Genomic DNA, 13,089 nt, shown 5'->3' with positions numbered 1-13,089 from the left:
GAGGGCGGACGTGATGGTGGGGTGTGCTCACTTCTGGGCTGATCACTGCCCATAGGTCCTTTCACTAGTGTGGAAACAGTACTCCTTATCTGTTTCTTTTCTGGTCTATAAGCATTAAAAACCCTGAGTTCACAGTGAAACTTCCAATTTCAAAACAACACGAGTCATTCTTTCCCTTTTTCATGTTTACTATTTCCTTGCTCGACAGTGAGTGAAAAAGCTGGCTCCCTTATCCAGAGTACATGTATTTGCTCCGTCCGACAGTGCATAGAAAGCGCCTTTGGGACTGCTCACTTACGCTGGTGAGAAACAAGGCTACTCATGAGCCTTTAATATTTGTCTATAGCCTGAGTGCATACAGTCAAAAAGTACTTGCTTCTGCTTCTTCATTGTGGGTGTGCAGTTCCTGTGAAATATGGTTCTGTTCAGGTAGTCCACTGCTTTATTTTCCCATCCTTGTTTACTTTTGTTTGTACAGTATGTTAACATGGTCCCTAAAGTCAGAACTTCACAAAAGGTACAAAAGTTACATCTCATCCCACCCCTGGAACCAATCTCTTTAGTTTGATTTCTCCCACCTCTGTTTCTTACTGTACAAATGAGTACGATGTATGCATATTTTCTCACTTCCCCATCTTCCTTCCACAAAAGGTAGCATACTTTACTCCTGATGTTGCTTTTTTTCTATTAACAATATATCTTGGAAACCACTCCACATCAGTTGAGTTCTTCCTTGTTCTCTTATTATTGTAGTTATCATCACTTACAACTGTCTAACTCTCCATTGTGTGCAAGCGACATTTCATATTTGACTTTTTACATGAGACTCTTCAGGCTGTTTCCTAGGTTTTGCAGTTGCAAACAGGGCTGCAACAAAATTCATGCATCTGTATTTTCTTTTGTTGGAAGTGTATCCTCCTAAAAGTGGGATTGTTAAATCAAAATAAATATATTTTGTATTAGTGCTTGATGCTCCTCTGTAAGGGATGTACAAGTTTGTGTTCCCACCAGGAGTGAACGAGGGTGCCTGTGACCCCACAGCCTAACCAGTGGTGTGTAGCCATACTTTTGATTATTGCTGATCTGAATAATGAGAAATGGTATGAGTGTTGTTTCATCTGCACTTCTCTTATGTTTGAAGAGCTAATTTACTTGCTTATGAATTATATCTTCTGTTTACTTTTCTATGGGGTTTTTGTATTTTCCTCTCGATCTTTAAGAGTTCTTCACATATCAGAGATATTAACCCATTATCTGTGAGAAATTTTCTTCCAGTGTGTTGTTTGCCTTTGACTCTGTTTGTAGTGTCTTATCCTCATGGAAAAGTTTTATTACATTTTCATATCATCAAATTGATTAATCTTAAATTTCATCTGGACTCTGAGTTACAGAAGATCTTCCTGATTACCCATGGAGAAGAGGCATATATCCATGGGTTGTGTAGCACCTGTATTGTTTCAGCTTTTACATTCAAATCCCTCGTCTGTTTGTTTATTCCTGTGTATGCTGTGAGGTGTGAACTAACTAGCTTTTGCCAAATTTTATCTAGCTGTCCTGCACTATTGAAAAAAAAAAAAAACCTATCTGTATCTACTTCTGGACTCTCTATTGTATTCTACATGTTTGAGTACCTCTTTGATTCAATCACAGGTTTTATAGTGTGTTTCAATGTCTAGCAGGGCTGGTCTCCTCATTGTGTGTTTTAAATAACTCTTCCTGGATGTTCTTTCAGTCTTCTTAAAGCACATATTTAAGCACAATTTCAGTAACAAGATGTGATGCTCTTTAGTGTCAAAATGAACGCACCAGAAGCAGGGTTTTCAAGGATGTTAAACATCTGGAAGCCGAGACTTGGCCAGGTGTCATCCAGGAGGTTGCCCTGTTGTGTCTGGTCTTCCTGCCGTGGAGTGTGTTGTGTACCGAGGTTGCCTAGGAGAGCTGTTTGGAGCGCTGCTCCTTCTCACTGTACAGCTCCCTGTAGCAGCTTATTGCATCATTGATTGCTCTTGAAACTTGCAGTTTCCATGCGGCATCAGGGCTGTTACTGGTAAGGACCTGCAAGCCGGCCTCAAAATGTGAGAAGGCTGCTGACAGCTCCCGTGAGGTTAGTTGGCGCAGGGCAGGGGCAGCCTCTTCGCCCTCCTCCTCCTCTCCTGCGGGCTCCTGCTCTCTTGCATCAGCTCCTCGTCTGAGAGACCCTCTTCGTGGGACTGCAGCAGCTGGTCCACATCAGCTTCTCTCACCTCTCCAACAGCCACACTCTTGGCAAGGATCACAGTATTTTGTTGAAGCTGTGCAATGCCATCTGTTTGGGAAGCACTCTGGAACTGAACACACTCAGGCCAAATCTTCTTCCACACACTGTTCATTGTTGCTGGTGTGAGCTCCCCCCAGGCTACTGCGATGTTGTCCACAGCGTCCACAATGCTGTAGTTTCTCCAGAATTCCCTGATCTCTGCTGTATCCTCCCCGTCTGTTGCTTCTAGGATGTGCTCAAAAGTCCTTCTTAGGTAATGAGCTCTGAAGGCAGAGGCTATACCTTGACCCATGGTCTGGATTGAGTCAGCTGTGCTGTCATGAAGATATTCCACTCTTACATTATCAGACAGATCGCTCAGATTGACTGGGTGGCATGGTGCCTTGTCTAAGATGAGCAGGGCTTTGTCAGTCAGGTTGTTTTGGGCACAGTATTTCTCAATGGCAGGGCAAAAAAAGTATGTGAACCATTCATGAAAGATGCTCCTGGTTGCCCAGGCCTTTCTGCTTGAGCACCAAATCACGGGCAGATTGGGCTTGGAGTACCCCTTCAGAGCCTTGGGGTTTTCTGAGTGGTACACCAATAGGGGTTTCAACTTGAAGTCCCCAGCTGCGTTGCCACCAAGAAGCAGCATCAAGCGATCTTTGGATGATTTAAATCCTGGCTCGGCTCACCCTTCTACAGAAAGAAACGTTCTTTCAGGCATTCTTTTCCAATAAAGACCTGTCTCATCCACATTAAACACTTGCTGGGGGGTGTACTCACCTTCCTGAATGATGCTCTTCAGTATTTCTGGATATTCCTCCTCCTTGGCAGGAGCTGAGATGTTCATCTTGAAGTGGGGCAAACAGTGGCGTTCCTTGAATCTCACAAACCATCCTTTACTTGCAGTAAACTTTTCTGTTTGAGAGCTTTCACCTTGCTCACGCTGTAAGTCATCAAACAAACTCCTGGCCTTCTTCTGAATAATGGTGACACTCGGGCACGTTTCGCTGGCTCTGGTCTTCGAGCCACACGCGCAACAACCGCTCCATGGTCTCCATGACTGCACTTCGGTAACGAGTCAGCCGCGAGGCTCTCAAAGGAGTGGCTATTTGTGAACTCGCTTTGATTTTGTCTTTATCATCTCTGATGGTCGCCACAGTAGAGACAGCAAGGCCTAAGGCCTTTGCGATCTGGCTGAGCTTCTCACCCACTTCAAACTGTCTTAACACTTCTAACTTCACGTCGAGGGTGATGGCTTTCCGTTCCCTTTTGGCACTCCGGATGACTGCGGCATTTAGGGACCTTTTCCCAGGCATCTTTGCCGCTGGTATGTACTAACCACAGCAGTCTCAGGGCGAGAAAGCCTGTGGTTACTCCACGCCCCCTCGCAGAATTTGGGGAAGAGAAAGTGGGTCTTCCCGGAGGTGCAGGATGACGACACGGGGGATGTGACCTGGTCAGCACAGGTCGGCCCACTACACAGCCCAGGACAGGGCCGGTTCTGTTAGAAAACGCCGAGGGAAGAAAGAGCCACCTCTAAGGACCGTTGGTGAAGGCCTTTATTGGGCGATCGCTCTCGGGCAGAACTCCCGGGGGCGGGTGAGTGAAGAGACAAAGGGAGTCTGTGAGGTATGAAGGGTGGGGGGAGATTTTATAGCCAGGGCGGGCGCTTAGGCAGGGTCTTTTCATATAAGGACAAAAATGCGGGCTACAGCAGCAGTCGGTCTCCAATTGGACTGTCCATATAAGGAACAAAGCGCGGGCTTTTATGGCCCGCCCTCCATGCGCGTCTGGTCAGACTGGAACGCTCAACCTGTCATTCCGGCCTTTTTGCTATAGGACAAGGGGCGCCTCTCTTTCTGACTACTTCCTGCTGAACGTGAGCAACGAGGGGTAGGGGAGGCCGGGACGACAGGGAGCCCTTCCAGTCAACCAGGTCAGGGGCCATCAGTCGATACAGGCCGATATTTTGGCTGCTGTGTGAGGATCATTAACTGGACAGTGTCCAGTCGCAGCTTGATGAAGGCCAAAAGCCTGTTTAGGAGACAGGGCCCAAAGGTTAGGAGTAACAGGAGGATTATGAGTGGTCCCATTAGGGTTGAGAGCAGGGTGGTTAGCCAGGGGGACTTTTGAAACCATGATTCGAACCAGCTCTGTTGGGCCTCTCGTGTTTTTTTCTGCGTTCTAGCCCTTCTCTTAATTTGGCCATGGATTCTCTTACCACCCCTGTATGATCTGCGTAAAAACAACATTCCTCTCTGAGGGCTGCACAAAGGCCCCCTTGTTGTAAAAAGATCAGGTCTAAGCCTCGTCTATTTTGTAACACTACTTCTGACAAAGAGGTTAGGGATTTTTCTAAGGCCGTCATGGACTTTTCTATTCTTACAATGTCTTCATCGATGGCGGCTCTCAGGGTGATTAAACCCTGATGTTGTGTGGTCAGAGAGGCGATGCCCGTACCCGTTCCGGCCGCCCCCAGGGCGAACAGCGTTGCCAGGGTGATGGCTGTGATGGGCTCTCTCTTTTGTCTGGGAGCTGAAGTGCCCCAAAAGTTATAGAGGTCTTCTTCTGGGTGGTAGGTAATCTTGGGAATTACTACTACCATGACACAGAATTCCCTGCTTTGGTCAAAGACAGCTAAATGGAGACAGGGTGTCAGCCCGGTCTGTGAACATACCCACCATCCCCCGGTTTTAGGTATGATGTAGGTCTTGTTAGTGAAGTTGGTGTTGTTATCAGACCAGGTACACAGGGTTTGTTTATCCGTGGGGACCATACCTAAGCAGGTCCCTGATCCCCATACTTCTGTCATGGTAAGGCCCACCTTACGGTCTCCCCAAGCACATTGTGATGGGTTAGCAAGAGTGGATATGTTGTAGGCGGCATTTAAGCCTACAGCCTCGTAATAGGGTGGGTTTAAGGTGTAACAGAGCCAGCAGGATTGAGTTGCATTAGGATTGGAGTGGTTGAGAGCCCCATGTCTTTTTTATTAGTGCCCATAGGGGTTCTCGTGTTGTTGGACTAGCAGTTGTCGCTAGTAAGGCCGGGGTGTTTGCCTGACTACTTTTGGGGTCTGAAGTGGTACTGTTTGGTCTTGGCGAGTTGGGCCTGGGGGTGGACACCTTAATTATCGGAGTGGAGTCCTGTACCGTTCCGACCAGATTGTGGTCTGGTCCGTGTTTGGCCGGGTTGGGGCCCAGACTATGTACCTGTATCGGTTCTACAACCTGTTTTATGACCAATAGCTCATCCGGATAGGGACCAGGCCAACTTACGTGGAGTTGAAATCCCCAAGTCAGTCCGGAGGTCCACCTGCTTTCTCTTTTTGCCCTTTCTTGGTTGAATTGTACCTGTACCTGAGGCCCCTGGTGGCCAGGGTCTCGGAAGGTAAAGTTTACCAAGTCTTGATTTTCCACATCCCACTTTTTGGGCCCATCACATGAGGTCACACAACCCCAACTCGCACAGTAGTAGCTTTCCATACCTTCACAAGTCTTCCAATTACCTCTAATGTTGCCTGAGCAAGCGAAAAACCCGGGGTTGACCCCGGCTCCCACCCTGCCCCAGGATGCTGCCGGGGACCTGCGCTGTCAGGCGTGTGACCCTGTCTGGGGTGTCCCTGTCCGGCAGCCCCTGGATCCGACCTGGCGCTTAAAGAGGCAGTTAAGGTTGAATTCTAGGTTTGGCCACCAGGTGTTGAGGGGGTGGATTCCTGAGGTTTCGTTGAGCACCTCATGGGTCTGTCCGTCGCTGAGCTTCCAGGTGATCCTGAATGGTTGGTGTGGGTTGGAGGTCCCTGGACCGATGAGGGTTGTCACCAGTATGAGACTCAGGGGGCTTGGGAGCTTGTCTCTCATCTTGTTTGTGTTGTTCCTGTCTTAGAGCCGGGCTGGATAATGAGGACAACGTTAACCCCGCCAGGTGTGAAACCGGTATCCAGGTCAGGGTGTCACAAGGGAATAGCACACCAGAAGCAAGGAGCAGGTGGTTAGGTACGTGAGGGCCAGGGACAGTCGAAGAGCGAAGGACCAATCACGGCGGGCCACAGTCGCTAGTCCAATGGCAAAAAGTATGGCCAAAGCTGAGATTAGTAGTAGCCACAGCAGGTGATCCCAGGTCAACATTAGTTATCTGAGTGTGGTCCCTCAGTCATTTTAGGAGGGACACGAGTGATGGTTAGTTTAGTCGGCCCCGTGAGGGTTGAGCGGTAGGAAAAGTTGGGAGGAGAGGCCTGGGCCGAAGACAGTCTTGTCTCTGGGAGGCCCAGGGGAGCTCATTTGAGTCGAGTTAGGTGATACCAGGGCTCGTGTCCCAAAAGTTTGGCTGCCGTGGGAGTGGTAAGGATTACAGTATGAGGTCCTGTCCAGCGGGGTTGTAGCGGGCGGGGACTCAGGGTTTTTAGCAGTGCCTGATGTCCCGGGGCCAGAGGCTGAGTTGGCCCCTCGTCGCCAGTCGGTTGTGGCAGAACCCGATTGGAGTGTTCTCTCAACAGGGATCGCAGGAGGGAGAAGAGAGGGAAGTACCCCGCGAGTGGCGGGGCCTCTCCCTCTGGGAGGTAGGTCAGGAGGTAGGGTCTGCCCTAAAGCAGTTCGAAAGGAGTCAAACCTGTTTTGGAGTGTGGTGTGGTGCGGATGCGAGTGAGCGCCAGAGGGAGAAGGTCGACCCAAGACAACTGCAGTTCTGAGGTGAGCTTGGTCAGGTGTGTCTTGATGATGCCGTTTAGTCGCTCGACTTTACCTGACGACTGGGGCCGATAGGGGATGTGGAGATGCCAGTGGATGCCCAGGGCTGTGGCCGTCTGTTGGGAGATCTGTGAGATGAATGCAGGCCCATTATCAGACTGGAGAGAGTTTGGCACCCCAAACCTAGGAATGAGGTGAGTCGTCAAGACCTCCGCCACTGCCGCTGCCGCCTCTCGGGCAGTGGGGAAGGCCTCGACCCATCCTGAAAAGGTGTCTACTAGGACCAGCAAATAGCGATATGATCGATGTCTGGGCATGTGAGTGAAGTCTATCTGCCAGTCCTGTCCGGGCATGTGTCCCCTTAGCTGGTGAGTCTCTTGTGGGGGTCGGAGTCCTCCTTGAGGAGAGGAGGAAGCACCTGTTAGGCAGGCGCGGTGGACAGCATATATGGCCTGCCTGAGATGTAGGGGGGAAAAAACGGGGCTGAGAAAGGAAAAGAGAGCCCTTGGTCCTATGTGGAGGGTGTTGTGGACACGGGATATGATGGCCTCAGCCTGACGCTCAGGAAGTACCAGTTTATTATGAAGTAGTATCCATCCTGACGGATGTTTCTGAGCCCCTTCTTGTGCCAGCAAGGTTTTAGCCTCCTCGTGGGAGTAATCTGGGTTGAGGGTGGATCTCAAAGTCAGCAAGGGCTCGGGGGCCTGTTGTAAGGTGATTTGTCGGGCTGCTCGATCTGCCGTACTGTTACCTAGAGCGACAGCGTCATGACTGTTTTGGTGTCCCTTGCAATGTATGATGGCGACCTCTTTGGCAGGGGTAAGGCATCCAGTAATCGAGTAACGTGTGTGGCATTACAGACAGGGGATCCCTTGGTGGTCAGGAAGCCTCGATCTCTCCAGATTGCCGCGTGTGAATGGGCAATTAGGAAGGCATATTTGGAGTCAGTGTAAATGTTAGCCCTTTTTCCTTTTGCTAGGTGTAAGGCTCTGGTGAGGGCTGTTAGTTCAGCCTTTTGGGAGGTCGTCCCGGGTGGCAATGGTTGAGCCTCTATGACCTTCTGGGTGGTTACTACCGCATAAGCCGCCCTTCGGTTTCCATCAGGATCTCGCTTTGAGCTCCCATCGACGAACAGAGTCAGTTCTGGATCTGATAATGGTTCGGAAAACAGGTTATGAGGGGGTTGTATAAGGGACTCAAGGACTTCTGAGCAGAAGTGAGTAGGGAGTTTTGAAGAGAGAGGGAGGGAGGGCAATGAAGAAAGTGGGTTTAATTGTGGAGAACGACCCACGGAAACTTGTGGGTTGTCTAAAAACACCAAGTGAAATTGTTGGAGCCTGGACTCGCTGAGATCAGAAAGAAACCTAGAGGCTAACAGATCGCCAAGGCGGTGAGGCGAAAAGATGGTCAGGGGTTGGCCATGAATTAGCTTTTTAGCATCAGCGTACAGTGTTGCTGCTGCCGCTAGTGCCCACAGGCAGGGGAACCATCCCCTGGCTGTGGGATCTAGTTGTTTGGAGATGAAGGCGACAGGCAGCAACTCAGAGCCCACCGGCTGTACCAGGGCCCCAAAGGCTATTCCCCCCTTTTCGTCAGTGTACAGGTGATGTGGGTAATTGGGATTTGGGAGAAAGAGAGGGGGTGCAGCTAATAAAGTTGAGCGTAAAGCATGAAAGGCCCGAGTTACTTCGGTGGGAGAGGACAGTGGTCCTGTGGGAGTCTCTTTGGCGGCTGCATATAGTGGTTTGGCTAGGGTGGCATAATTTGGAACCCAGTGTCGAAAGAATCCCGTCAGTCCTAGGAAGGACAATATCTGGTCTCCGTTGTCCGGAGGGCAAATGGACCTGAGGAGGCTGCACCGATCTGTTGTCAAGGCCTTGGTGGTAGGGGTTATTTGGAGGCCTAGATAGACAACAGTAGTCTGAGTCAGCTGGGCTTTGGATTGAGAGGCTCTGTAACCCTTGGAACCGAGGAAATTAAGAAGAGTCGCAGAGTGTTGTTTGGAGGTTTCTTCTGAGGGGCTGCAAAGGAGCAAATCGTCTACATATTGTAGGAGGGTACTGGGGCAGAGCGAGCACTCGGCCAGGTCTTGGGATAGGGCCTGGCCGAAGTAGTGGGGACTGTCTCTAAACCCTTGAGGGAGCACAGTCCATGTAAGTTGTGTGGTCAACTGGGTGTCGGGGTCAGTCCAGGTGAAAGCAAAGAGGAACTGGCAGTCGGGGTGGAGTGGGATGGTAAAAAAGGCATCTTTGAGATCAATAACCGTGAAGTGAGAGGTACGGGGAGGTATAGAAGAGGAGGGTGTAGGGGTTAGGAACGAGTGGATGGGCAGGGACGACTGCTGTGTTGATCAGGGGATCTTGCACCAGCCGGTATTCTCCTGAAGCTTTTTGAATGGGGAGAATAGGCGTATTACAGGGAGAAGTCGTGGGGATCAGGAGACCCTGCCTCATGAGGCGGTTGATGATGGGTTTTAACCCCCTGAGGTTACGAGTAGACAAAGGAAACTGGGGTCGGGCTGGGAAACAGGTGGGATCTTTTAGCCGGACGAGGACTGGAGGATGGTGTCGGGCCACCACTGGGACTCGGGTGTCCCGGACCTCAGGACTAACAGAAGAGGTCGGAGGGTGAACAAGCAGCATTAGGAAGGCCCCTGACGTGGGAGCCGATTCTGGGGATAGGTGAAGAGTGGCCTTTAGCTTAGCAAGTATATCTCTCCCCAAGAGTGGAGTGGGGCAGGAAGGGATAACTAGAAAGGAGTGAGTAAATAGACAGGAATCTAACTGGCAGGATAATGGTTGGGTTTGGAGCGGACATGAGGGTTGGCCGTCAATGCCCATAACTGAAACCTGGGAAGGACATAAAGTGCCCCCGAAAGAGGGAAGAACCGAATAGGTAGCCCCCATATCAACCAGAAAGTTGATAGACTTACCCGCTACCTGGAGCGTTACCCTGGGCTCGGCTAGGGTTATTGGGGTTCCTGAGTCTGGGCGGCGTCAGTTATCGTCGAAGTTCAGCAGCTCTAAGGCCGGAGGAGGGCAGGAAGTCTCTCTCAGGCGTTCTGGTCCCCGGCCCCTAGGGGTCGGGGCCCGAGAGGCCTGGGGACAGTCGCTTGTCCAATGTCCCCGCTGCCTGCACAGTGGGCACGGCTTGGAGGGAGGCCACGGATTGGAGCAGTTTTTAGCCCAGTGACCTTCCTTGCCGCACTTGAAGCAGGCCCCCGGAGGGGGGGGTTGGGACCCCGAGCCCATCACCGGCCGCAGGGCTGCTACCAGGGCTTGGGTCTGATGGTTTAGGAGGCTTGCCTGAAACTCGGCCTTCTGTTTTAGCCTCGCCTTTCGGCTGGCCTCTGCCACCTCTTCGCGGGCATTATATACTTTAAAGGCCATTTTTACCAGGTCTCGGATAGGAGTCTGAGGGCCCTCTTCAGCCTTGGCCAGCTTTTTTCGGATGTCGGGTGCGGATTGGGAGATAAAACGATTGGCCAAGGTAGCTACTCCAATGGGGGACTCGGGGGACAGTCTGGTGTATTGGACGAGGGCCTCAGTCAACCGATTAAGAAACATAGCTGGGTTCTCGTCGGGCCCCTGAGTTACCTCGTCTAGCCTGAGGAGGTTTACAACCTTATGAGAGGACTCTTCCATCCCTTCGAGGATACACTCTATCATATAGCGTACCCGCAGCTGGCCGCCATCCCCCTCTTGGTAGCCCCAATTAGGATCGGTGTCAGGAACTGCCTGAGCCCCGGGGGGCGCTCGGGAGAGGGGTTGGCAAAATGTCGCTGGTCAGCCCGAGCCTTGGCTGCCTTCCAGATGGCCTGGTTTTCTTCGGGGGTGGTAGTAGACCCCAGGATGACATATATGTCTTGCTATGTTAGAGCATAGGTGCGGGTCAGAGCAGTAAACTGTTTAATGTACTGGGTGGGGTTGGAGAAGGATCCCAGTTTAGCTTCAATCTGTGCTAAGTCTTGGAGAGAGAAAGGGACGTGGACCTGGGCTAGGCCCTCAGCTCCAGCCACTTGTTGCAGAGGTAATATCTGGACTGAGGGAGGGGGAAGAGAGGCTCTTGGAGGGTTGTCATGAGAGTGGGTATGAGAGCTAACCGGAGAAGGAGAGGGAGTGGCAAGGGGAAGAGGAGGATGTGTGATAGGGTTAAGGGAAGGGGCAGGAACCAGAGAGGAAGGGGTGAAAACTGGAAGAGAGATAGGGTTAAGGGCCGGAGGATCTGGGGCCGGCCGTGGAGCCTCAGGGGCGGGAACAAGAGATAAGGGAGCCGGAGTGGGATGGGGGGAGGCGGGAGCCAGCGTAGTAACCGGAGAAGGGGAGGGGGTGACGGGAGGGAGGGGAGGATACAAGATAGGGCTGAGGGGGTTAGGGGCCGGAGGATCTGAGACTGGCCATGGAGTCTCGGGGGCGGGGGCAAGGGATAAAGGAGTCGGAGTAGAAGGGGGGGAGGCGGGAGCCGGCGTGGTAACCGGAGAAGGGGAGGGGGCGACGGGAGGAAGGGGAGGATACAAGGTAGGGCTAGGGGAGGAGGCAGGAGCCGGAGTGGAGAGGGTGGGGGCTGTGGGAGAGGTATAGGGAGGGGGAGCCACCAGATCTTCTGGGGGCACAGAGAAAGCATAAGACTCAGAGACGGGAGGAGTTGGCTTGGCCTGAGGGGGTGGAGACGGGGGAGCCATAGTGAGTAGGATTTGGCTAGGAGCGCACGTGGCGCACAGGGTGGGACGAGAGCGCAACGCCCAAAAGGCCTGAACATAGGGGACTTCAGACCATTTTCCCGTTCTCCGGCAGTAATTATCTAAATCACGGAGGACGTCAAAGTCTAATGTCCCTGTGGCTGGTCATTGTGAGCCATTATCTAGGGAATACTGAGGCCAAGCCTGTGAACACAGAAAAGTGAGCTGCTTGGGGCGGATGTATCCCTTTAGTGTTAGGGCCCGCAGATTGGCTAGCAGGCATTCTAGGGGAGTGGAAATTGATCGTTCGGGTTTGGAAGTTGTCGATCCCATGGCGACCGCTGAGCAGACAGGCAGACCCTACAGTCCGAACGTCTCCGGACGTGTCAGGGGAAGCCAGAGGTCCGCGCAGCTGCTTGGAACGTCTTCCTCGCAAGCTGGGGGACCGGAAAAGGCCGAAGCCGGAGGTCTACTCAGCCTCTGGGGACGTCTCCCCACAAGCTAGTGACCGGGAGGGCCCAATAAGTGCGCACCCGTTACTGGGCCCTAGGAAGTGGTCGCCAGGGAGGGCAGGCCCCAAAGCCGAAGGGACTTACCCCGTATCCTGCCGTCCGGGGAGTTGGTCAGCCGCCTGGGTCCGGGGCTACCGCGGCGGTGGAGTTCGAGGGGGCCTCAACGGCGAGTGCCGGGGGCCTTCACCTCGAGCCCCACGTTGGGCGCCAGATGTTAGAAAACGCCGCGGGAAGAAAGAGCCACCTCTAAGGACCGTTGGTGAAGGCCTTTATTGGGCGATCGCTCTCGGGCAGAACTCCCGGGGGCGGGTGAGTGAAGAGACAAAGGGAGTCTGCGAGGTATGAAGGGTGGGGGGAGATTTTATAGCCAGGGCGGGCGCTTAGGCAGGGTCTTTTCATATAAGGAAAAAAACGCGGGCTACGGCAGCAGTCGGTCTCAGTGTCGGTATACAATTGGACCGTCATATAAGGAACAAAGCGCGGGCTTGGAACAAAGAGGAACAAGCGCGGGCTTTTATGGCCCGCTCTCCATGGGCGTCCGGTCAGACTGGAACGCTCAACCTGTCAGGTTCCTTCTGGGTTCCCGGGAGTCGATCAGAGCGGCCAAATCCCTGGACAGCAGGACTGGGTTTCCGTGATGCAGAAAACACAACTCCGTGAGGGGCGGTAATACCGCACAGCACACGCCGCCCGGGGGTCTTCGGTTCCTTAGTAACCGGTTCCCAGCGCTGTACCTGGACCACAAGGAGTTGGCGGACAGGGCGGGGCGGTGTACGCCGCTCCCCAAGGAGGACTCCAGATTTAAAGTAAGTCTAAAGGCTGTCTCCTCAGCACCTCGCCCGCGTCTGCCACCGTAGTGCAGGTGGCGCAAACGTTCAGGTCCGAGTCAGGCCGGACAGCAGACACCTGACGCGAGGTCCCCACGTAAGCGCCTTGGCCTCACCGCGCATGCGCGAGACCCCGAGGTACGCTGGA

General features: G+C 52.6%; 2 protein-coding genes across 2 annotated transcripts; both read right to left on the bottom strand.

Moving 5' to 3' along the window:
* Nucleotides 1-3,195: 3,195 nt before the first annotated feature.
* CENPBD1 (Putative CENPB DNA-binding domain-containing protein 1) lies at nt 3,196-3,558 on the bottom strand. The gene has a single exon (XM_070451893.1). It carries the CDS (start codon nt 3,556-3,558, stop codon nt 3,196-3,198), a length of 363 nt encoding a protein of 120 aa, XP_070307994.1.
* Nucleotides 3,559-3,783: 225 nt separating this feature from the next.
* LOC139030026 (uncharacterized) lies at nt 3,784-13,064 on the bottom strand. The gene is made up of 7 exons (XM_070451892.1): nt 13,039-13,064; nt 12,788-12,848; nt 12,199-12,245; nt 11,967-12,039; nt 10,230-10,661; nt 8,000-9,265; nt 3,784-7,052 (listed from the first exon to the last, which is right to left on the bottom strand). Exons 1-7 carry the CDS (start codon nt 13,062-13,064, stop codon nt 6,822-6,824), a joined length of 2,136 nt encoding a protein of 711 aa, XP_070307993.1. The 3' UTR covers nt 3,784-6,821.
* Between the last annotated feature and the right edge of the window lie 25 nt (nt 13,065-13,089).

This window comes from Odocoileus virginianus, chromosome 20, assembly GCF_023699985.2.
Source record: "Odocoileus virginianus isolate 20LAN1187 ecotype Illinois chromosome 20, Ovbor_1.2, whole genome shotgun sequence".
In the NCBI taxonomy this organism is placed as follows: domain Eukaryota; kingdom Metazoa; phylum Chordata; class Mammalia; order Artiodactyla; family Cervidae; genus Odocoileus; species Odocoileus virginianus.
This window is presented reverse-complemented; position numbering and strand designations above follow the sequence as displayed.

Excerpts from the sequence above, each read along its gene's own strand:
- CENPBD1 (XM_070451893.1), bottom strand. The coding sequence starts at position 3,558 with ATGCCTGGGAAAAGGTCCCTAAATGCCGCAGTCATCCGGAGTGCCAAA.
- LOC139030026 (XM_070451892.1), bottom strand. The coding sequence starts at position 13,064 with ATGCGCGGTGAGGCCAAGGCGCTTAC. Across the intron at positions 12,849-13,038 it reads GGTGAGGCCAAGGCGCTTAC|GTACAGCGCTGGGAACCGGT; the intron begins GTGGGGACCTCG and ends CTTGTGGTCCAG. Across the intron at positions 12,246-12,787 it reads CGGGCGGCGTGTGCTGTGCG|CCCCGGACCCAGGCGGCTGA; the intron begins GTATTACCGCCC and ends CCGCCGCGGTAG.